General features: G+C 33.4%; 1 protein-coding gene across 3 annotated transcripts in view; it reads right to left on the bottom strand.

The window, feature by feature from the left end:
• Nucleotides 1-26,203, bottom strand: part of LOC134258719 (paxillin-like) — a 29,641-nt gene that overhangs the window by 2,741 nt on the left and 697 nt on the right. Inside the window, exons 1-6 of one of the 3 annotated variants that reach the window (XM_062741273.1) lie at nucleotides 12,382-12,535; nucleotides 9,762-10,018; nucleotides 6,286-6,433; nucleotides 4,387-4,531; nucleotides 3,258-3,408; nucleotides 2,129-2,371 (exon numbers count right to left, since the gene is read on the bottom strand). In XM_062741273.1, coding sequence (XP_062597257.1) covers nucleotides 2,129-2,371; nucleotides 3,258-3,408; nucleotides 4,387-4,531; nucleotides 6,286-6,433; nucleotides 9,762-10,018; nucleotides 12,382-12,394 — 957 coding nt within the window. In that variant the 5' untranslated portion in view covers nucleotides 12,395-12,535. Of the gene's footprint in view, nucleotides 1-2,128; nucleotides 2,372-3,257; nucleotides 3,409-4,386; nucleotides 4,532-6,285; nucleotides 6,434-6,550; nucleotides 6,651-9,761; nucleotides 10,019-12,381; nucleotides 12,536-26,203 lie in introns of those variants that run through there. The other 2 variants (XM_062741272.1, XM_062741274.1) reach the window with 2 other exon arrangements.

Raw genomic sequence — 26,203 nt, 5'->3', positions numbered from 1 at the left:
TAAAATACGCATTGAAAATTAAAATATAGCGTACAATTACGCATTAGCAATCATAGATACGCATTACACCATGAAAGTACTGCATACAACAAAGTGAAGAATACAAGTACAACTTACTTAATGATACCAATTGAGGTTAACTCAGTGTTTGATTTTTCTCAAAACGAAGTACAGATTTAAATTAAAGCTTTTCAGTGACCAGGAATATTCTAGTAATGACGACGACGATCTCCATTTCGGGAGGAAGAATCGGAGATTAAGATTAAAATCAATTTCTATATAGAAATACTATGCACTAGGCATAACTTTTATTATGGGTTCATAGCCAATTTTTCATCTCTCTCAACTTGCCATATTAACGAAGATTCTTTCAGTTTATTCTTGATACGATATCTTAAATGAAGGAAAAGTTATCTGTGTCTCTGACTCTACAGTGTACCTTGACCTACTGTATAATCTTCTTTGTCAAAAAAAGAATGCTACCCAATCTTAGCAAAAAGTCTAGTTGAAATTTACAAAATTTATTTAGATAATTGCAGAAACTGACCTTTGAAGTTTTTTCCCTCTTCAAAAACTCATACTTCAATTACAAGCTCAAAACTAGAACTGTCCAATAGGGACAAATACCCCCGCTGGGTTTTTCAGAGTAGGTGCCAATTCAGAAATATTTTATGGATCTAGTAAGAGGTGTTCACTTTTTTCTAATAAAGTGCCCCGCCACAGCATGATACGCCCATCAAATATTGTTCGATAATCATAAATTGGTTAGGGTGCAAGAAAATCAAGTAACCTTGATTAACAGATTGACACAGATTTCAATGATCTAATTTCCATTTCTTATCATGTTTAAAATATTGTACATACATCTCTAAGAGACTTACAGTGTAGGGATTAATTAAAACAAATAATACATCATATAATTCTAAACTGGCTGTGTTAGAGCTTAACAAATATCCATCTGCAGCTTTAAATTGTTTATTGCATATTTTATGAAATAATGGAAATGCTACAGTCTAATAAAAAAAATCAAAAATTATTATTCTTTAGACTATAAAATTCTAAGTGAAACATGACTGCAATTTGTTGCAAATATATAAAAATTGAAATGTAATTTTTTTTCAATAAACACATGTATAATTAATTTTAATTATATTATACAATACTAATTCAGTTTTAATCATACACTAAAACATCAATTTCTTTTAATTACATTACACCAAATGAAAGATCTTTATCTGAACTACAGCCATCAAGAACTCTTAATTGACACAAGCTACTATAAGGCCATTTCTTTTAGCCCAACTCACAAGACATAACTCCCGACAATGAACTCATTAATTTCTCTCATATTTGACATGCACATTTCTGCTATCAAAATTTCCCCTTGACCAGTGCTTGATAATTATGCCCATGGGACAAACTGAATTCCTCTCAAATCATTAACATTTGTTACAGAATTTGCTGTAAAGTATATGATAAAGAATAAGTTTTTACTTAATTTAGCATTTTTTAATAAGGATACAACTATATTTTTACATTTTTTAGGATTATGAAATTTAAAATTTTAAAGACTTAGTTTTTTTTTAAAAATCTCTTAAATTAAAGGTCACAGTGACCTTGAAATAGGTCGGACACACCGTCTACTGCATAAATTGTCCAAGTTTGAATTGTAGTCTTAGTTTTCTAGTTATGAGCCAAACAAAATCACAAAATAAAAAAGAAAAAATGCCTGTAAAATGCAGAAAAATCATCCAAACATGATGAAAATCCCAGGTGCACACCTTCATATGTTGAATAATAAGTGTATCAATTTTCAGACAAATCCATCGAAAGTTTCTGAAAGGTCAAAGCTGGTTTTCGTTTGCGGGGGTATATTTTTCTATATTTATAAACAAAATACTCTTTAATCATGTTGCTGAAAATCAAAATCTGCATTGATTTGAAAATCAGGGAGTAAATACACTTTGGGGTAAAAAATTATCTGGAGCTCTGCTATCTGACCTGACCAATCAACTGGTTACATGCCCTATGACCCTAAATTTACATTATGTTGTCTATCTTACCTGACCAATCACAAGCTGGTTATATGCCCTATGACCCTAAATTTACATTATGTTGTCTGTCTTACCTGACCAATCACAGGCTGGTTACATGCCCCACAGACCCCCTTAGTTTTGGTTGTTACTCCTTGGCTCTTCATGTCTTCATGAAGATTTCCCAACATGGAATCTAGTTCTTCTCTCTGGGGTGCAGCAGGGGTGGATGGGGCACTGCTCTGAGAAGGGGTTCTTTTCTGGGGTTTAGCGTAGGGGGGTTCACTGGAGGGGGAGACTGATCTCTGGGTTCTCTCGTGTGAGCTACCTCCACTGACCTAAATAAAAGTAATTAAAACTCTGTAAACTTACTTATAACTACCCATCACACTGTAACTTTTGACAAATTTTCCAGGAAAGCAAAAATTAAAATTGAAGCTGGTTTATATACAGCCTAACTGATATCTAGATTTGAAAATGAAAATTAATGTCTATAAAAATAAAACAACCTGATATTGTATTATAGCATGTTTATTGACACATGAGTTTTTAATAATACATACACAATCATACCAAATCTAGTTTTTATTGCTCCCCTGATTGAAGATTTGGTGGTATAGAGTTTTTGCCCTGTTGGTCCATCTGTCTGTATGTTTTATCTGTTTGTATGTTTGTCCACAAAAACTTTAACCTTGCCTATAACTTTTGGGTAGGTGGGGCTATGACTTTCATATTTCACAAGTTTATTCCTTGTCACAGGACCACCAAATCTGACCGCAACCTTAACCTTGGAGTTTGACCCACTTTTACAAAAAAAAATATCTCATTTTAGCCTTAGCCATAACTTTTGAACAGTTTTCATACTTCACATGTATATTTATTTTGACAAGAAGTTTCAATGGATTTAAGTATTTTTTACCTTTTGACCTTGACCTTAGAGATTTACCAACTGAAAAACTTTAACCATAACCTTAACTTTTGATCAGTTAGCACTATGGCTTTCCTTTGGACATCAACAATTCTGACATTTTTATCGTAAGCTGCCACAAAGGGGCATCAGTGTTTAACAAACAATTCTTTTCTTCGAAATACATAAACCTTCATTTTCAAGTACATGCTAAATGCATATCATGCACCATAAAATTACTTTTTAAGAGACTGTGTTGCATGGAAAGTTAGACAATACAAATAATACTCCATATTTAATCAAACAAGCTGACTGACCTTGAACCCTGACAGTGTTGCCATGAGTTCATCCAGCTCCCGGGTTGCCGTGGAAGTAGCTTGTGGTTTGGGCTGGACCTGAATGGTGGTCTGTTGAGGCTGGGGAGGGGGGACATCTGATGTGTATTCATAGTTATCATTGGCAGGGGGACTACAAAACAATACAGTGTATTCACATTGGCATACAATTAAAATTGCTACAATTAAAATCTATTGATACCAGACTTGAAGAAAATCCTAGTGTTAAAATGTGTAAATAGTGAATCATAACTGCAAGTACTGTATATATATTGTTTTTAAATATGTTAGAAATTTGTTTGGACAGAAAATAAAAAGACCCTTAACACATTTATGTGAAGTACTTCACTTTTATCAGAGGAAATGCAAGTCTTAATTTTTCTGCATATTTCTCAAGCTGACATGCTTGTGAAGTATTAATGGTGGGACCAGTCACAATATTTCCTCAGTAAACTAGCTTTTATGTAACAACAAGAAAGTTGAAAAATAATTTAATTTTGAAAAGAAAAAATTATTAACTTTTTAAAAAAAAAATGTTGCCAGAATTAATGACTTGATTTGGTATGCCAAATAAAATTTAAACTGTAAAGTTTTAAATATACAAGTACTCAATGTGCTAATGTGTGTATTGATTTGTAACCAAATATTTTACCTTGAAAGACATGCCTTTTGATCAATAACCGACTATTTAAATAATGATCTAAATACTGATAACATTCATGCCAAATATAACATACAAGTCATCCTGTAAAATATGATTTAATAATAAGTGAATTTGTCTTCTTTTTTTTCAATTAATATGAGACAGAGTAGTATTGAATATTTGTGGTAAACTTATCCAAAAAACATAAGGAAGATAGGAGTCGTTCAAAAGAATACAGTCTTATTGAAATAATCTTTCACATGTTTAGTTTTTGCTGCACTTGGTGGGGATCTATACATGTGACCAACTAGTGTAATAGAGACTACTAGTATCAGCAACATAGAGATCTTGTGGACGTTTTATACAAACGACAGTATGTATGTAGTATCAGGCATACTGATGTACTCTCCTAGAGGTGTCCTGTACCATTATTATTGGGTGTCATGTTAAATGACCTTATATCCCTACCTTCTATAGTTATTATTGGGTGTGTCAGGCACGGACCCTTCTAACATATCTAGGAGGCCCCCTACGGAGGTTCTGTCCTCGCGGGAGGGTTTCGGGGCCACAGGAGGGGGCTGTTTACCTCCCCCATTTGTAATAGGCTGACTTCCTGAAAAACAAACACAAAATTCTATGGATTACATCAAATCTCATGTTTTATTATGGCTCACAAAAAAGCCAACTTATCTAAAGTATGTTTTTCATTAAACAAAAAAATTCACACATGTTGGGAAGAAAAATGACTCAGCAATGGAAAATCAACACAGGTTTTTACAAACACACCACAACAAGAATGACCCAGGGTAGTTTTATAAAAAAAAAGATTAAAAATCTTGATAACATTCTAAACAAGAGATTGATTGCTTTACTTTCAGCAGGAAAGAGCCCAATAGACTTTGCCAAAAATGTCCTCTTACATTTATAATCAAAGAGAACTTGAACACAGCTAAGTTTTTTTCACAAACAAAAATAGAAATACTACACTGTATAACATCTCCTTAAAAATCTCTCTTGGGTACCCGCATGTGAGGGTATGAAATCCTAGCAACAAATTTATATCCTTGAATCAGATTGAAACTCACTTCAGAGCCATTACAGATCACTTAAGAATTCCTTTGAACTGTAAAAAATAATTTCCTACCACTATATTTCCATTTTAACATGACCCAGTGTTCATATGAATTGCACAGTCACTAGCATGTAGACTCCGTCAAAGCAGTGATGGATTTACACGCCAATTAATCATCCAAGTCAAGTGAATGTTTGTGCCAGTGAATTACTCTCCTATCAATAAACAGCTGAGAAGTGACACCACTTTGTACATTACTTTTGCCTCTCTCTGGAATAATCGACCTCAGTGGTTAATCAAAACCCTCACGGGTGGCAGTGCCTGTAAATCTTTTACTGTGTGACTTCTTTCTTTTCTTTTTTTTTTGAGGGGGAGGTTTTCTTTATCTTGCGAAGTTATTCTAAAGCTCATTGACGGGAGACCCTTTTAATTGTGTGTGTCAGGAATGCCAAGTATTTAAATTATTAAAATGCCCCATTACTGTTTATTCAAAGTACATTTTTATACAGAGAAGAAGGAACTGAATTAAGAAGTAATTATGACATGACTGTTATAGAGATAAAAGGATGTTATCAGTAAAAAAGAATAAAGAACTAATTAAGCCTAGCATTCCAAAAGTCTATATTAAAAGACTTTGTGTCTCTTAGCTTATTAGATTCCTGTCTTGTTTAAGCTTCAAAACACATCAGTTAATTACATTACATTTAATTCAGTTTCAGCTCTTCTGACAAGGGGAACCTTTTCACCCCTTGGAAAAACTATATCCTCAGTGATTTTAAAGGAAATGAAAACAGCTAGGTTTCCTTTTGGTCTAAATATAATAGGGAAATATTTACAATTGAAACTTTATGCATGGATGTATCATCTTCATCAAGACAAATACTTAACCTTTGGGAAGACAACTGACAGAGCAGTTTACACAGATGTAGAGAACTATTTCTAACATCTCTGTCAATTGTCAAATTACTTAACATTTACATCATGATTTTTGTATCTGTTTGGGAAGGGGGGGTGTCTTGTTCAGAAAAAAAAAATTATTTCTTGTCAGACTCTTACATAGAAGAGCCAAATATTATGTCATACACTTACAATTATATTGTTGCATAGCAATGTTTGTAAATCATAAAAAAATCCCAATTAAAAGCAATACAATCCTAAGTTAACTTCACCATTCATCATTTTAATGAAAGTGTTGGTAAGTCTTGTAATAAATACAGCTATCTTGTTCTACCACCTCATGAAGAGTTGAATATCACAATCACTACTGATTTGGATGAGCCTGAAGCTGGTTTTACCTGAATTGCGTTTGTCCACTTCTGCCATGAACTGAGCCGAGTTGAGATCCTTCAGGAGCTGGTCCAGCTCAGACAGATTGTTGCTGAGTTGTGATGTCCGCGGCTGGTCCGACTGCACCTGTGTCACCCCTGTCTCGTAATACATCGGCTGAAAATAAGAAACAGAGAATTTCCTTATAACAAGATCCGTAAGAAAGGTTTAACTTCTTTCATTTTATATACATGTAAGTAATGATTTTCTCAAAAAGGGATATATTTTCACTACCACAATTCCTTTTGTGAAGACAAGATGCAGAATTTTTCAGTTTGGGGTTAGGAATTCCAACTGCACTTCTAAATATTAGCTCCTAGAAAATGACTACTTGTAATCCATCATACCAAAGTTGTTAACACAGTGGAGGATACAATAGCTTCAACTTCCTTAAAAATTGTACAAAGCTCTGATACAAATATTCATCAATATAGCTGTATATATACATATCCTGCTTACTGTGTAAGTTATGTAACACTGAACACACGATTTTCCTTTTATTATAAACTTTTAACATATGTCATTGACACCTTTAGTGTGTGCATAGGATTACTTATTATATACATTGCTCCTTGTCTAGTAATAAGGTAAATATATACTGTCTTTTTATGGATATACAAATATTATGTAAATCATCCACATATGCACCTCTATGGTTATATAATCATAGGTAATAAATCTTGCATATTACAGAAAATATGCTCTTATTCCTATACATTGCAATTACCTCTCGATAAACTTGAAATTCATGTACAGACAGTCTGTGCTGTTTACAAAAAGATAATAAAGAGTAAAATTTTTGCTGGAGTCATTTTCCATAATTTTCCTGTTAATGGTCTCAAAATATGCCAAAATGGCTTTGTTATTTGCAGGATTTTTGTTTCACAGAATTTTAAGTTAAAAAAAAAATTTTTCTTATGTTCAATTTACAGAGAAGGGATTATAGTGAACAGGAAACATTATTGATAAAAAAGGTACAGCATATTGAAAAGAAAAAAAAAATAACTTGCTATGTACAATGAAGCGCATTGAAGTGGTAAAATTTTCCGTTTGGACGAAACGTTCTGAGTCATGTTTTGAACGTCAATTACAACATAATGACACGCCCATATTTTTAGAAACGAGAAAGAAATATTCGTCGTAATATTTTAGGACACTGCACTCTTCGCGACAAGCAATGTGAGTTGCAATGAAATAGAGCTTTAAAAAAATTAGAAGATAGAGTTAGAGACTCTCCGCTTCTGTAAAACACAAATTGCAACAAAAATGTACATATTTTTTAACTTATCATGTCTATTGATAATACCACAACACATGTTTCGGTCGAACACGTGTTTACTCGGTATTTATTTAGGCCGTCAATTTCATTGGCTATTATATTTATGGAAAACCTGTTCTACAGGTATTCGAACAAGAGGCCCATGGGCCACATCGCTCACCTGAGTAATGAGGATAGGGAAAAAGCAGAAATCAGTTTATACCCAGTAGTGGTCTAAACCAATCCTTAAAAGGGAGATGGTATGATTTAAAAATATTGAACAAACTTGAATCTTCAATAACTAAGGATGCATGCATATTTCTTTGATTTCCTGTGGCTTTATTGCCCTTCATATTTTAACTTACATTGTGGCCCCGCCCTATACCCCAAGGGGTCATGACTTGAACAAAATTGAATCTACACTACCCAACAATGCTTCCATATGAACAGGACTAATCATAGCTTTGCTATTCTTGAAAAGAATTTTAAAGATTTTTTCTACATGTTTCTATGTAAAACTTGGATTCCATGTTGTGGCCCCGCCCTACCCCTTGGGGTCATGATTTGAACAAAAATTGAATGTCCATTGCCTGAGGATGCTTCTATAAAAATATGATCATTCATGCCTTTGCTTTTCTTGAGAAGAAGATTTTTAAAGAATTTTTACTATATATTTCTATGTAACACTTTGATCGGCCATTGTGGCCCCGCCCTACCCCAAGGGGTCATGATTTGAACAAACTTGAATCTACACTACCTGAGAATGCTTCCCTATAAGTTTCATCTTTCCTGGCACAGTGTTTCTTGAGAAGAAGATTTTTAAAGAATTTTCCTATATATTTCTATGTAACACTTTGAACGGCCATTGTGGCCCCGCCCAACCCCGGGGGTCATGATTTGAACAAACTTGAATCTACACTACCTGAGGATGCTTCCCCATAAATTTCATCTTTCCTGGCACAGTGGTTCTTGAGTAGAAGATTTTTAAAGAATTTTCCTATGTATTTCTATGTAAATCTTTGATCGGCCATTTTCCTAAAACCCCGGGGGTCATGATTTGAACAAACTTGAATCTACACTACCTGAGGATGCTTCCCCATAAATTTTGTCTTTCCTGGCACAGTGGTTCTTGAGTAGAGGATTTTTAAAGAATTTTCCTATGTATTTCTATGTAAATCTTTGATCGGCCATTTTGGCCCCGCCCTACCCCAAGGGGTCATGAGTTGAACAAACTTGAATCGACACTACCTGAGGATAATTCCCTATAAGTTTCGTCTTTCCTGGCATTGTGGTTCTTGAGAAGAAGATTTTTAAAGAATTTTCCAATGAATTTCTATGTAAATCCTTGATCGGCCATTTTGGCCCCGCCCTACCCCCAGGGGTCATGAGTTGAACAAACTTGAATCAACACTAGTTGAGGATGCTTCCCTATAAGTTTCATCTTTCCTGGCACAGTGGTTCTTGAGAAGAAGATTTTTAAAGAATTTTCCTGTGTATTTCTATGTAAAATTTTGGTCGGCCATTTTGGCCCCGCCCTACCCCCAGGGGTCATGAGTTGAACAAACTTGAATCTACACTACCTGAGGATGCTTCCCTATAAGTTTCATCTTTCCTGGCACAGTGGTTCTTGAGAAGAAGATTTTTGAAACATTCCATCAATTTTTTATAATTTCTTAATTATCTCCCCTTGAATAAGGGCGTGGCCCTTCATTTGAACAAACTTGAATCCCCTTTACCTAAGGATACTTTGTGCCAAGTTTGGTTGAAATTGGCCCAGTGGTTCTTGAGAAGAAGTCAAAAATGTGAAAAGTTTACAACGACGACGACGACGACGACGACAACGACGACGACAACAACGACAGACAACGGACAAATTTTGATCAGAAAAGCTCACTTGAGCCTTTGGCTCAGGTGAGCTAAAAAACAAATTGACCGTTTTATCCATTTCTAAAGAAATGGGCGTGTCATAAGATGACAATAAACGTTCTAAAGATAGCTCAAAATGTTCCATTCGAAAGGAAAATTTTACCACTTCAATGCGCTTCATTGTATTACTTTTGTTGCTGTTTATCGATAATACTTGCAAAGAATTTACCTTGAGACTTTATATGAAATATTCAATTTTAAAGATGCATGTACAAATAATGAGTCCACACGTTTAGGTGGTAGATATGAATTGGATCTCACCTGATCAAACTGTTTGGGGGGTGGAATGCTCTCCAGAAGTTCCTGGGGTGGCGGTGGTGGTAGGGGAGGTGGTGTCTCGCTGCCGCTGGACCTCTGTGTGTACCTCTCGTTGTACTCATTGTTAGTGCTCCTGTACTGAGCATGGTTCTGTACCGGCTCCCTGGACTGACCTACGTCCCCCGAGCGATTGGATCCGTCCCCGTGCTGGTACTGTCGTACTTGTGTGGTGGTGTTCTGAAGGTCAGCCAGTAATGCATCTGTAACATTGAAAGGAAAAGTTACCACACCCCTCAGACTCAAATGAATCTCATTCTCCTGTGCTATGCCTTGCAGATTAAACTTTATATTAAGGAGGTAAACACCCTTTCACCTCTCCATTCTTAAATAGGCAGTGAGCCTCTGCCCTTTTGGGACTTTCAGCTTGATTTCTTTTAAGGAACGAAATAGTATTCAGACTGTTTACCTTAACATAATTTCTCTTTCTCACCACAAGTTTAGACAGTTGAACAATATTTCGTAAAAAGTTTCAAAACTACTAAATATTGTACTTGTGGTACTTTATATATACCGGTATATATACACGAATATGACTATAGAAGAGACATTTTAAGTAAGGTACATATATATGAACTATACATGATATAGATTTAGTAGTATTGTATATTATTTTGTAACAGTCAATAAGAATGACTAGTAGTTATGTTATATCTTTAACAATAAGGCAGTTCATCACATTAATTTACTGTACAACAAAGAAACTGTATATCCTACATGTCAAGAACATGTATGTACACAAGTAGAAAATAATGATCATATACAAAAAAGAGTTTTCAAAATAATTTTTTTTATCAGTAAAATATTATTTCTCCATATCAAACTTCCTGATAAAAGAACCCCTCAAAGCTAACAGGATTCTTGTCACCTTTCAAAATTTACAAAGGGCTTTCCGGCTTCACTTAGGATAGCTACATGTTCCGAACATGTAAAATACAGATTTACGGAGTATCCTAGCCTGGCTCACAAGTGAGTCAACAGTGAATAACAAGCCTTAAGTGGCCCTTGATATAAAATAGGAATCCTAAATACATCTCATGCCGAGAGATGACGAACAATATGGCCCCCCTGATAACCTATGTGGGATGTCGTACTGTGACCATAACACACATCCCCCGGTCCAGGTGTACATAGCACCTTAATCAATCAGTCTTGTACAACACTGCCTAATGACATCATTCCTTTGATCTCCATACTAATACTCATAAGAAATCACTCATAGTAACACATATAGAGGTCAAAATACATTTATATGAACACTGAATCATTGTACCATCACACTTTATCTTTCTCGGTGTGGTGTATAAAGCAAAACTACACATAAATTTACTTATATCAGGATTACCATTAAAACATTTGCAGTAAAATGCACCAGCAGAATGACGTAGTCTTTCTGAATGTAACTCCAGAGCTGCATGTGTTTCTATCAACAAGCTTTAATAACCTCAGCTGAATCAGTGTGTGTAAAAATGGAATATAAAAATGCAAATTTTGTGCTCTGTGAAGTAGGAAATTGACAGAGAACAGGTTCCTGGGATGGGAGCCATTATATCTTTGTGCCCCATTATCTGACTTATCTAGAGGGAATCTGGGGATTCATCAGTCAGCCTGCTCTTATTGTCAGAAGGAAAACACATGTCAGCCCCCATCATACAACCACTTCACCACAAGATCAGCCATTATACTCAAATATTCCACCAATGCTGATCAACCAGAGCTACGTTTAATTATGAAGTTATGTTGAAAGGTTAAACACCTCTATCACAGGGACTTTTCCTTATTTAAAGAAAACAAAATACTTATAAGTAAATACAGGAAAAAATTTCCTCCAAATCTTTCAATATTCTTTTAAAAATAATGTACATGTACTTATGTTTATACAATACTTTTCTTTATGTAACATTGTTTACAATTAAGGTTTAAAAAAATTGTGAAGGGACAGCAAAAAAAAAAAAAACTTGTACAAATATACCATCCAGTACTACTTTATAATGACAGGAAGCTAAAACTTCTTTATCTACAAGATCAAGAGAGAAAACATGTAAATACTTAACTTTCTTCCTGGGCAACCTTGGAGAAACTTTCACAAATTTCAGCATATTTCCTTGTCTACTTTGCACCACAATGCTGACTTGTGAGAGTCAGCTAAGTACTAAGACAACTGAGAACTACCAAGTCCCTTCACTTATCCCCAGTAAAATACCCATCAAGTACTGCTTGTTGATACAAGATATACCATTATACATGTACGTACTATCCAGAGCACTTGTAATACATCGTGTGTCATAATATACAGTATCTATATCTGTGATTTGTTACCATTTACATCACAGGGCTTCTACCATTCCCCAGCCATAAACCAGTTACATAACTGTAGATATAGTATCTAGAAAGTCAATCAAGGTCAAGAATCCCCCCTCTCTCTCCAATCATCCCACTTCTCCATTCAGTAAAACAATCATCAATCAATTTACCATGCAGGAAATCAGAGAAAAAGAAACTAAAAACAGAATCTTCTAATTGTGAAAGTAAATTAGTTGTCAATTAAAGCTCTGAAGTGTCCTACCTATTTCAATCATGGCTCTCCTTTCTGCAGCAGGCCTCCTAGTGAATCATCTACTCCGAAAACACAGATAGACTCTGCCAAGAATTTCACAGGGATCTTGTCAAAGTTATCAATGATTACAAACCTGGTTAATATCACTGCACTGAGAGCCTACTCCCCCCTGTATAGTGGAATTATTTACATTTTTTAATTCCTCTCTCTACCAGCACTTCGGGGGAGGCTGACCCAGCATACCTGATTCCTAGCCGAGAAAAACATGTCCGTAATCTGGTGTTTGAATAAGGCATTGTTAACAAACATCATGGCCCTATAATGCTGACTTGAAGTTTTATTTAAAAGAAATGCTACTTTAAAAGGTGGTATGTCAAATCCATTAAACAGCAGTATTGAACAGTTTAAATTATAAATTTTGGCACCTTTAGTTTTTTTCTTAAAACATCTTTAATAATCCTTTTATTCATGACTAGAAAAAATAGTGCAATGGATTCTTTTTTGAAAAATGTACATAAATAAAATGTATTCTTGCATAGGTCATTAATTTCCATACAAAACCTTCACTCCAGTATGAGTATAATAGCCAAGTTTATGTTTCCATATAGGAAACCTCAAGTCCATCAAACCATTAAATAGGAGATACACAATAACACTTTGTAACCAAGATTCTGGGAAAGTGTATTTAAATTTCATATAGTGGTACATGTATATAGGCAAGGTTGATGATAAGACAGATCAGTACCCTTAATATTATAGGAAAAGTGGCATTGTCCAGTTTTATTATGGAAAACCTGTTTAAGGTGTAAAATAGGAGGTGCACAATGACACTTTATAATAAAGATTCTATGAAAAGTCTCATTCAAATTTATTCAGTGATATTGCAGGAGTTGCAAATTATAAGAGATGAGTGCCCTGTTTTACTTAACTCCAAAATATGTATTTCATCAAATGAGAGATAGGAGACACACAATGGAATACTTTTTAAAAAAGCATTCTGTCAAAATTTCATTCAATGTTTGTTCAGCAGTACAGGAGAAGCTAGGGATATGGGTACTCAGTGCATAACAGACAGACGGATGGGCACTCTCATCACCATATTTCACTGCTTTTAAAGGTGCATGGAACGTGTCTTAATACAGCAATTTTCTGCAGTCTAAATATACACTGTTAATTAATGCATCTGAATGGATTCATTACCATGTTTTGTAAAGTAAAAGTAAATAGAAACCTGTCTAGTGACTTCTAATAGCTCTGCAGTCTTTGAAATTGAGTTCTTACACACTCCCTGAGAAGAGATAAGTAAATTTAATTTCTGATGATGTAACCCCAACAGAATGCCAGGCAGTTGGAGGCTGCCTCTATAAATAGCCTATTCCTTCAATCTCATCAGTGTCTGGGAAAAATCTGCACAAGCCATTACTCATCAATGGATGCACTGTGTCAGCTGATGGAGAGTAATCAAGTTTTCATTGCTGTTAAATGATAAACACTTCCTATCCATCATAAGCACTAAGTAAAATACCAAGAGAGGTAACTCTGAATTAGGTACTGACACTAGATATTCATATCATATAGTATTAAATTATCATGATTATGAGAAGAATTAATTTAAGCTAGAGATTTATGAAATATAGTTGATGATAGTAATTTGTCTTTATAAGAGCAAGACTTACAATTTAATGCTGATGGGAAATTGTACTGTATGTATACATGTACAAATGTACATACAACGGATTCAGAAATTGAAAGGGGAAAAATTGCTTCGATACTCAATGCCAAGATGAACATTACAAAGTATCCAACTGAGTAACTATGGCCCTGCTATTCTTCTCCATTGTAGTATCTTTTGTGGCCCCACCCCTCCCTGGAGTTCATGATTTGAACAATTTAAATCTACACTGTCACAGAATGTTTACTTATAAGATTCAGCTTTTCTGGCCCAGTGGTTCTTGAGAATATTTTTTAATGACCCTATCCTATTTTTGTCTTTTCTTGATTATTGCCCCTTGTAAGAGGACTTGACCCTTCAATTTAAATATTTAAGCTCCCCATCACTCAGGGATGCTTTGCACCAAGTTTTATTAAAATTGGCCCTGTGGATCTTAAGAAGAAGTTGAAAATGTTTAAAGTTTACAGACAGACGGATGACCTAAAATGAGTGATCAGAAAAGCTCACTTGAGCTTTCAGCTCCAGAGTGAGCTAAAAAATTAAATGAATAAGAGGGCTTTGGATGACTAATATTAGTTATTACACATTCATCAAAGAAATTTTCTGGTAAAATGAAGTCTTTTGCACATTCATAAATATAAATTTCTACTTTTCAAGGCCACTATAAATAAACATAAAAAATAAAAATGAATTTGACATCCCCAAACAAAGACTTATTGATAGGTACAAACCTCATCTTACAAACAGTATAAACCCCCTCTGTGTGTGACCTCTCTGTTCTCTATCTACAACAGGTGCCCCCTGACATGTGTAATTTTTTTGTCAACCGTCAGACAAAACACATGCATCAGCTGTGTTCCCCTTACTACTGTGTCACCCCTTATTATAAAGCTAACCCAGATCAAAAACACAAGTAATACTTGTATCCTTCCTTCCTGTCTGGTATTAATATTTAAAAGAGAAAAGAAATTAGTATATATGTGAGATAAAAATAAATTTAAAAACAAAATACACACAATATTTTTGAGTTTTTGATGTGACTGGTCAAGTCCTTAAATTTATCACTTATTGACTTTTTTAATGCTTGATGGTGGTCACTAAATAGTATATATATGGAAACTTCAGGGCATTTTCATCAAAAAAAAAAAAAAAAAAAGAAAAACAAATTCTCATTTCTAAAACATAAACACACATGAGAGTTGTGAGCAAGCTAGATGACATCTAGCTAATACAATCATTTACACTTGGTGACTACAATGTATTTCTTGATACACTTAGATCAAACACCACATGTATTACTATAATGTTAATTAGTGTTGTCAAATCGGTTGGAAATCATAATCGATTAATCGGTAAAATCGTTTGACTCAACCGATCGATGATCGGTCAATAATCGAATCGGTAATCTTTTGTATTAAATCAACTTAAATGAATATATCACTGTATATGGTTATTAATTTCATTGTTAATCATTGTCCACTCCCTGACAGATGGCATGACTTGTCTACATTGGTCTATGTCAGTGTGTTTGAAATAATACTTATATGTACTGTAGGTGTTACACACCTTATAATGTACCCCCTCCCCCCTTTTTAATTTAACACAGTTTTCCGTTTCTTATTTTTAAAAAGGTCAGCTTTCTGTGATGCATCTAAAGGCTAGTTTAGAGAATTCAACCATACCTCAGTGATGACCCAGTTTCATAGATTATTAAGATCCGTCTAATACAGTTGTAAAAGAAATAAACAATTTCAATTTCTAATCTTTTTAAATATGTGTACAAATGTAAAATGAATTCATGTGAATTTATTCACTTACATTCAAAGCCTTTTTCAATATATACCTAACTTGTACTTTTTTGGTTTGTGTACTACATGTATAATGTGTACAGATCTATGTGTTTAGGTTCACCAGGTGTTAAATGACCAATCTGCCTGTCCTCCGTGATTGACATACAAAACACTACTCCTATACAAAATATATTACACCTGGCACATTATATATTTTAGTGTTACCAAGTTATTACCAAATTATTAATCCTACAACATATCATAATTTATAAATATCCGCACTAAAATAGAAGCAATTATTGAAGAAAAAAAATTTGATCCATATGATTTTTTTCCCCGCAGTAACCTATGCCCCCTTAATGCTAAAGTGGAATGCGGGTGGTTTCGCTCAGATTACGTTTACGCGCCGAGTGGTTTCGCTCCAATCACTTGTTCTCGCCGAGTGGATTCGCCCGCGTGGGTTCGCGCCGCTGTATTACTGAAGATACCTCTATAATGAAAGTTAACAGAATTCAAATTATGATATAGCATAAATTGGAAATTGTTGATCAAAAAGATTCCAATGGCAGGTATAATTTCCTATAATACTCTTAATATCAGTATTCTCATTTAATATTCTCTTATATAGTAGATATTAAACATGTGTATTTATTAATATTACTTGTACTTGACTAGCAATAAGGTTATCATGGTTATAATAAATTTATACACATTATTTATTTATTTTAACATCCGGTCCTAAATTATTCCAAATTAGGCGATCAAATTTCTTCAAATAGTCTAATTTGGTTAAAAATGGCCTCACTATAAGTATAAATACAAAATGGGATAATTATCCGACATAACGCGACATAAACGCTTGGGTTTAATTAATTAGAAGCTACCTGAGTTATAAATACAGGTAATCGGGGGGAAGCCATTCTGTATACTACCCATATCTTACCTGTAGATAAACGGGGCGAAACCACTCGGCGCGAATACGTAATCGGCGCGAAACCACCCTACACCCTAAAGTGTACTGTTTCTCTCCACATACTACCTTCTTATGGAAGCAACAAAGGTTGCACATGGATTTAATGAATTATTGCAAAAAACACTAAACTGAAAAGTCTTCATTAAAATTAACTCTGTTCAGGCTTCGGTTTGGTAATGCAACTTACACTGGCATTATGTGACATCAGAATCTAGATGTACAGTACTAAATGACACAGGTGGTTTGAAGAGATGGATGAAAATTAAAACTGAATAGGTTTAGGTTATAATAATCTGTGTCTGGGGACAAGCCTTCACCACAGTTAGAATAGACGACTCTCACATTTACAAAAGTTATTCCCCTTTGCGCGGTCAATCCAGGGTCAACCGGCATAAGGCACTGTTATTAACAGGTAACTTACAAAGGACAAAGTTGGAAAAATGACAACCGGGGATAACTCTTGGTAATGTGAAATTCGTCTATTCATTCCATGTACTTGCAATGTAGCAAATCGAAGCTGATTAACTCTGAACTGAATTCAAAGAATTCAGAAGGGGTTGCGCTGAAAAAAGCTACCAAATCAATCAAAACATTTTTAACTTTTTTGAGATTGTCTATCAGTATCGTTTAATTCTTAATATAGAGGTATCTGTGCTTGCCTAACGTTCACAATATAAATATATTAGTATTTTAAAATATATATCACATACATGTGACAGAACTGAACAATCACAACTGGAGATCTGAAATTTTTCAGCTGGAGTTTGGGTCTCAAAGCTGGAGATTTTTTTATTGACATTTTTTCAAATCGTGAATGACCACCCAACCCCCTAGAAGATGCCATATCTCTCTATATTACTTAAAATAATTTTTATTTCATAAAGGTTAGCTTTGAAATGATATGTTTAAATTTTTAGTCAAATGCTCAGAAGTGAAACTAAATTAAAATTAAATTAATTCATTGAAATTAATTAAGAGTTAACATCATCATTAAAACATTGAATAAAATTTTATTTTTGATTTGGTATTAATACATCAACCAGTAAGTGAAGTAAAACATGCATAGATCTTATGTAACATATTTTATGTCAGTAATTTGTTTTTAGATAGAATATGAAGAGATAAAATTAACTTCTCTAGAAAATACAACAAAGTAGAGTGAAGTAAATTTTTTAGCAGTACGTGAAGTAAAACATATATAGGTCTTATGTAAACATATTTTATGTCAGTAATTATTTTTAAAATAAAATATAAAGAGATAAAATTAATTTTTCTAAAAATACAACAAAGTTAAAGTAGAGTCAGGTATATTTTTTAGCAACACCCTGTAGTTTGATCTATTTTTAACTAAAGTCAAAAGTGTGACCCATATTATAACTGTATCTTTTAATGACCACCGCAGCATTAGAAGATGGCAATTGGGTATTTTAGCAACTAATTACAATGTTCTGCATTCAGCAATTCAGCAATAAAACATCGATGGTCATTTATCAAGTTGATATATCACTAATTTTTACAACCGAATTATATGACCTCATGTTGATTACTACGAAGCCTACTGCTGTGAATTTATTGCACTGCTGTTATCTCAATGTATTGTCATTCTAAGCAATTTTTTTTTTTTTTTTTTTTTTTATTCACACAACATACATCATTATAAACATATTTCAAAAGAAACTGACTGCTGTGTTTTTTTTTATTTTAAGAGAGATAGAAACGATAGAGAGAAAGATAGAGGGGAGAGCAGAGAGAGAGAGAAAAGAAAGAGAATGTGTAAAGATTCAAGTTTAAGAGAATAGCAGATTCCACCTGTTCCACTGGGTATCAAACTTTTCCTTTTTACCATTCTTATAAGAGATAATTTTCTGTGTTTCATAATGAAATTTCATTTGTGATATTGCATTTTGTAAGTTAATATGTTTCTTTGTGCACCTGGCAGTATAAATATAGTATTTTAGCCAAAGTAGAATAACATTTTGAATATCAGTATTTTCCTCAATAAATCCTAAAATAAAAGATTTCTTAGTAACATTTATCATTAAACCAGTTTTTTCTTCTAACAAATGTACAAATTCTTCAAGAAAAAATTGTGTATTATCACATTCCCATAAAAGGTGTTCTATTGTTTCATCCTCAGTATGACAAAAACTGCATAATTTACAGTCATTTTTTTTTATTTTGAATAAAAATGAATTTGTTGCTAGGATTTTGTTTAAAATCCTATATTGGAACCATTGTAGTTTACAATCTTTTGTTACCCTAAAGGGTATCATGTGAATTTTTTTCCATTCCTGAGTTCCAACTTCTAAAAGCTCACTCCAATAAGTTCTACCTGCTGTGACAGAAGAATTTTGAATAAGGATTTCATAATAGCATTTTGATTTTCTACATTTTGTTATTGTGTAGATATTAGACATAATCATGGGATTTGTGAGCTTTTTTATTGTTTTTTCCTGACCGGAGTTTTTCATCCAATCCTTTATAGCATGAATAATACTCCTGAATTCTAAGAAATTAATCTTTATATTTGGATAGGTGTTACACAACTGCTCATAAGAAAATAGTGAACCATCTTCATTAATGATATCATTAATTTGTCTAATGTTGCTCTCAAACATATTTTTATTATAAAATGGTTTTCCGCCAATATGCAAATGTGGATTGTAAAATAGTGGTGAGTCACCAGCAACATCAAACTTTTTCTCAAGATTTTGTAACATTATCCAGGACTTAAAAACATCTATCCAAAATTTATTTTTTAATGTTTTTAAAAAAGTTGAAGTATATTCAATTCCACAACTTATAAATTTGTTCAAATTAAATTTAGGAATGAGGTTTTCCAACCCTCTATTTGTAAAAATTAGATGCCTTATCCAAAATAATTTCATGGAGGCTATAAAAGATGTTAGATTTAACATTTTTAAACCCCCCTCTTCACATTTTTTTTACAATTACTTCTTTCTTAACCCTATGGGTTGAATTATTCCATATAAATGAAAAAAACATTTTTTCCAATTCCTTACAGAATGATTCAGAAGGATTTGGGATGGACATCAAAATATGATTTAGTAATGGTAGAACTAATGTTTTAATAACAGTAATTTTCCCTATGGGAGTTAAATACCTTTTCTCCCATTGTTTAAGTATTGATTTAATATGTACCAGTTTTGGTTCATAATTTAATGGTAGTATTTTATCCATTTCTACATCAAAATGTATTCCAAGAAGAGTAAATCTGGTAGTTCCCCAGTTAAGTTTGTAATTTGGCAGCAATTTTCATCACTAAACTTTTTGGAGCCTATCCACACTATGTGAGTTTTGGAATAATTTATACACATGTATGTAATCCAGAAAATTCTGAAAATGTCTTAAGTGTTTGCAATGTTTTTTATGAGGGACATTTTACTACCATCAAGAATAATTGATGTATCATCCGCTAACTGAGAAATCTTTTTTTCAGTATTGTTTATAGAAATACCTTTAATATTTTTATTTAATCTAATTTGGATTGCTAAAATTTCTGCACATATAATGAATATATATGGTGACAAAGGATCGCCTTGCCTACAACCCCTCTGAATGTTAATTCTATCAGAAAGGTTACCACCTTGGTTTATTGCAGATGTAATATCTGTATTAAAAAGGGATACCCACTTCTTGATTGAGGGTCCAAAGTTAAAAAAGTTAAGTGCACCTTGTATAAAGTTCCATGAAAGTGTATCAAAGGCTTTTTCAAAGTCAACTAGTGCTAATTGTAACGGGGACCGTTACAGATGTTCCCCAAACGCTCCCCAACTCCCTTTTGGTGCCATATTCCCTGTAAGCGTAATTAAATAAGACAAACTCTATGCATCTGAGATTTTAACAACATTTACAAAGAAGTGTACAAAAATCATTTAAACTTTAGCTTTGCACGCGTGCACATGTGAATGCATTTCCGTCATGACCATATCATCTTGTCTACACAATCTATATTTTTAATACACTGAATATTAAAGTATTTAATCCAAAATTATTTTAAAAATACGCTCATTCAAGTGTATGTTTGATTTTACTCATTTCACGTGCACGCACGTGCATACATGAGTATGGTGACCATACCTTCTTGTAGAAGTCCATTACATCTATCTATGTTCTAAATTCCACCCCGTTTGGGTGAAAACTAAGGGAGTTATAGCTGTTTAAAGTTTCAGCCAATCAGATTGCAGCACATGTACACGCACGTGTATGCATGTGCATGGTGACCATACCTACTTGTAGAAGTATATTATATCTATCTATATTCCAAATCCCATCCTGCTTGGTTGAAAACCAAGGGAGTTATAGCTGTTTAAAGTTTCAGCCAATCAGATTGCAGCGCACGTGCATGCACGTGTTTTCATGATAATTGCTTTATTTCATGTTGTAGGATATCCTAATGCATGGCTATGTTCAAAATTTCAAAGGATTTCGTCAAAAAACAAGAAAGATATTGAGACTTTCGTTGCAGCCAATGAGAGCGAAGTGCACGTGCATGCGCGTGAGATCTTGCTAGTTTCACCATGTCGTCATGTCTATACTACTAATACATCCTCACATTATGAGTTTCAAAGCATTTCATATAAAAAAAGAAAAGTTGTGGCTATATCTATTATATTGGTCATTTCACGTGTTGCACGTGCACGCTCTTGCAAGCACGTGCGCGCAAAATGACCTTGATTCCGCAAATCTACATAACATGTCTACTAACCCTAAAAAGATTTTACCTACATCGGACGAACAGTTTACAAGATCATTCCCGGACAAAAAAGTTCCAGGAAGAAGAAGAAGAAAAATAATAATAATAATAATAATAATAATAAGAAACAGAGTAAAAACAATATGTTCCCCAACTTCGTTTGGGGAACATAATAAGTAGTAATAATCCAGGTATATTTTCTTCCTCAGTGTAATGCATTATGTCATAAATTAACCTGGTGTTTTCTCCTATATATCTATTACAGATGAAGCCTGTTTGATCTTCATTAATTATTCTATCTAAATAGCATTTTACTCTGTTTGCAATGGATCCAGATGCAATTTTATATACCGTATTTAGTAAAGTAATAGGTCGCCAATTCTTTAAGAATTGTCTAGGTTTATCACCTTTTGGTAACAAAGTAATGATACCATGTTTTTGTGTAATAGATAGACTGTTGTGCTTATATCCATAATTAATAGATCTGACTACAAAAAACCCAATATATTTCCAAAACATCTTGAAGAATTCTGCAGAGAAACCATCTGAGCCAGGGGATTTATTTGATTTCATTTTGTAAAGTGTAGAAGAAGCTTCTTCCATAGTAATTTCGCCTTCTATAGATTCTGATTCTTTATATGAAAGCTTAGGAATTTCTTTATTTCTTAACTCTTTGAATATATCATTATTTGTAGTATCTGTACTTTTTGTATATAACTGTTCATAAAAACATTTTGCTTCTCTTAAAATTTCTGTTTGGTCATAAATAACATTTCCATTATCATCTTCTAATCTTGGTATTATCTTGCTTGTAAAGTTTCTTGATTCTAATGAACAAAAGTACTTTGATGGTTTTTCACCTTCCTCCACCCATTTTGCTCTACTTCTGATATATGAACCCTGTAGCTTATGTTTTCGAATATTTTCTAATTCTTGCTTATTACTAAATAATTCATCAATATTATTTTCAGAAATATTTTCTTCCAATATCCTGATATTTTCTATCAATTCTTTCTCCTTATTTTCCTTTTTCTTTTTTATGTAAGTTGCATAAGATATAGTTTTTCCCCTTATTTCAAAGAGCAGGGTTTCAAGAAATAATTGATCATTTATAGTGAAGGAAATATCTGAATCAATAATATTATTTAAGTTATCCATATTGTAAACTGGAATTGCATACTGTTTTTTAACATTTAAGATAACATTTTTAATGCATTCCAAATAATTTTCATCATATAGTAAAGAATTATTAAACTTCCATAAACCCCTTCCTTTCTTAAAATCATTAAAAGCAATAGACAGTGATATTATGGAGTGATCTGATCTGTAGCTAGATTCTATAGTGCATTTTTCTAACCCTGACAAGAGTGACTCAGATATTAAAAAGAAATCTAAACGACTTTGTTTCAATGGAGTTTTTCTTCTCCAAGAGTATCTACGAACATTTTCGTGTAATTGTCGAAAAGGGTCAATATAAGAAAAATTTTCTATTATTTCTAAAATCTTGTCTCTTGCCTTTGGATTATTAATCGATTTATAATTGTAATAATCTAAGTCTGGGTTTATAACTAGATTAAAATCCCCACACCAGATAATATGACTACAATGCATATCATCGATATGATTTTGAATGTTTTCATAAAAGAGTGGTACTGTGTCAATATTAGGACCATAAATAGTGCATAACAATACTTCATGGCCCTCTATACATGCTTTAAGTAAAAAATAGTTTCCATCAACATCACCCTTTTCTGCAATAGGTTTAAAATCAAAGTTATTATTAATAAGAATTGCGACTCCTCTGGAGTTTGTAGTATATGAACTAAAAAAGCACTGGTATCCCCACAAATTTCTTACTTCATTTTCTATATCACAGGAGAAGTGTGTATCTTGCAAGCAATAAATATTATATTTCAACGATCTTAAATAATTAAAAACATCTTTGCGTTTTGCAATATCGCCTAAACCTTGGCAATTTACGGATATAATTTTAACCATTTGGTATAATTATTGTGCAAAAACAGTTAGATACCTAACGGAACGATGGCGGTGAACTCATGATTTAAATATGTAGAGATTCAGAAAAGAAGAGAAGATAGAGCAAAGAAGAGAAAAGCAGTAAAATAGATCAGACAATGATATACAACGATAAAAAAAGTTCCACGAAAGTACAAGTTGACTACCGTGATAAAGTGAGTCACTGTTTGGAATGTCAAAAATCAACACATATGACACCGGAAATACATTTTACAGCACTAAAATTAGTTGAGGTACGGACGGATATTTTAGTCCCGGATCTTATTTACCTTGTGTGCAATGTCATCAAGAATGTCAAACTTCACTCGTTTTTTCTTCACCTCTCCGTAAACCGACCCATTGAAGTACCATGCCGATGAAACACTCTCACAGTCCAACAGGCGCGCGATCAACTCGCCGTTCTCCTTGGTAACGTCATCGCCTAGTCGAATGTTACCGGGGGCTGCCTTCACTTTTGACCGCTTTCGCATTATATGGGCCTTTTTGTCGTTATTTGTCATTTTCATGAGAATGGGTTTAGGTCCTTTACCCTTGGATCCAGGTATCCTGTGACATGCCACAATGTCACATTCGTTAACCTCTACATCCCCTTTCTCCTTCAATACAGATTTCACGACCTCTATAATATCCTCGTCTTCTGTTTCCTGGACACCGTAGATTTTAATATTGTTTTTTCTGCTGTATTGTTCATTATAGTTAGCTTTCACTGTGGCAAAAGTAGCAAGATCGTTCAGCTGATCCATTTCCTTTTTCAGTTCTCTATTGTTTTTGTTAGTTTCCGACAGTTTTTCTTTTAGAGTTTCGTTTTCCATTGTTAATCTATCGACGTCTTTTGTCAGGTTATCGATTCTTTTATTTAACAGCGTTTCTCTTTTTTCCGCATTTGCTTCATGAATCTTCAGAAGTCCCTTCACTATATTAGTCACCATTGATTCTAAATCGCACGTTTTTACCGTTTGTTGCAAGCATTCTTTAATTTCAAGTAGATCAGCTTTTAATGACCCTATTGTCAAGTCATCTGTTGTTTCAACCGTTTCATTTCTTTCAGATTTACTTTTTTCTGACCCTTTCTTAGTACCAGGCATGTTTTTGTTTTTATTTGGATGTAGCGTCAACAAAGTCTTTCACAAGGGAAAACAGCATGAAAACCACACGAACAAATCGAGGTTTTTAAAGATCGTAATAAACAGTACTCACGACTGTGTAGAATCTCCTTTCTTTAAAAAACACAGATAGATCGTTTCAAATATTTTTTTTTCACAGTGTAAAGGTTCCTCTGAAGTTATTTTAGCACACTGTTAGGAAATCCTTAGTCTATGTAAGAGTTGTATATTTTAAAACAAATTTTATGTATATATATAGAAAAGAAAAAAAAAAAGTTTTTACCACGACTGGGATTTGAACCAGGGTTGTCGTGATTTGTTGTTCAGGGAGCTCTGCGTTAACCACTTGACCACTGCGGATTACGTTCAGTGTCATTGCAAAGATGTTATGCAATGAATATTTTTTTTTTATCTGTATACTCTCCAAATAATGCAACTTGGTATAATAGGGTTTGTGTAATTTCAGAGTAATGAAAATATTGTAACTTATATTTCACATTATTTCCATTTAGAATATGATGTTGGTTTTGAAAGAGAAGTTTTTGAATTAATGTCAAAACTTGGTCATCATTGGTCATTGAGATTATTTTTCTCGTGTGCGCCATTTGTGAATTGTTTTTGAAACAAAGACTCCTGTATCCTGTAGAGAAGAACTTTGTGAGTATTAATGAGAAATGAAGATGCATATAGAGTTACTAAGAGTGTGCATTATGATGATATATATTTTAAGATATTATGAAAGTGCATGATAATGAGATTGGATTATATTATAGCAATGTTGCCAAACTTTGCAAGTTAGGTGAAATACCTGAGTAATGCCAATTGTTTTTCTATTATGATTTTATTTTTATTATCAGACTATTAAGATAAGGGTATTGTTTACAGATAGATCAGTCAATTCTACAGTGTCACACTAGTCTGTTTGTCTGTTGAGGACGTTCTGATGTACCAGTGTTTCCCTATCTGGGGTAGGTGTTGATGTCAGACAGTACGGTATCTTTTATGATTTATATTTTATTTTTATGAACCATGAACCTAGCCACTGTTATATTTATGCAAATAGTATGTATTAGTTGTATAATTAGTAAAGGTTCATGAGTTAATGTATGTATCTGTGTATTACTATTTGTAGAACAGTATATTCAGTAATTGTTGTATGTACATGTATTAGTAAAGTGAATTGAGTGTTAAAAATTTGATAAATAGTTCAGATCATGGTATTTATGGAGAATGATAATTTGATTTGGAAATCTTATATTTTTTTAATTTAATTTCTACAACAACTTGTAACTGTGTTTTGTAGATCCATCACCTTTATATCACCTGTATACTTGATGAATAAACGGTCAAGAGAGAATAAAAGAATCCAGTTTCTTACACACAATAGTCATTAATTCACTAAATATCTCCAAACTCGCGCTCACCGAAAAAACACCTCTTACCTCACGAGCGCCATCTTGTTTTTTTCCAATTATAAGAAACTTGATAAAAGGTAATGCAAAATATATTTAATTTGAAGAATTATTCTAAACACAGAAG

This window comes from Saccostrea cucullata, unplaced genomic scaffold, assembly GCF_032062105.1.
Source record: "Saccostrea cucullata isolate Sc308-1 unplaced genomic scaffold, CSIRO_AGI_Scuc_v1 ctg27, whole genome shotgun sequence".
NCBI classification, from domain to species: Eukaryota; Metazoa; Mollusca; class Bivalvia; order Ostreida; family Ostreidae; genus Saccostrea; species Saccostrea cuccullata.
Note: the sequence above shows the minus strand (reverse complement) of the source record. Positions and strands in the feature narration are given on the sequence as shown.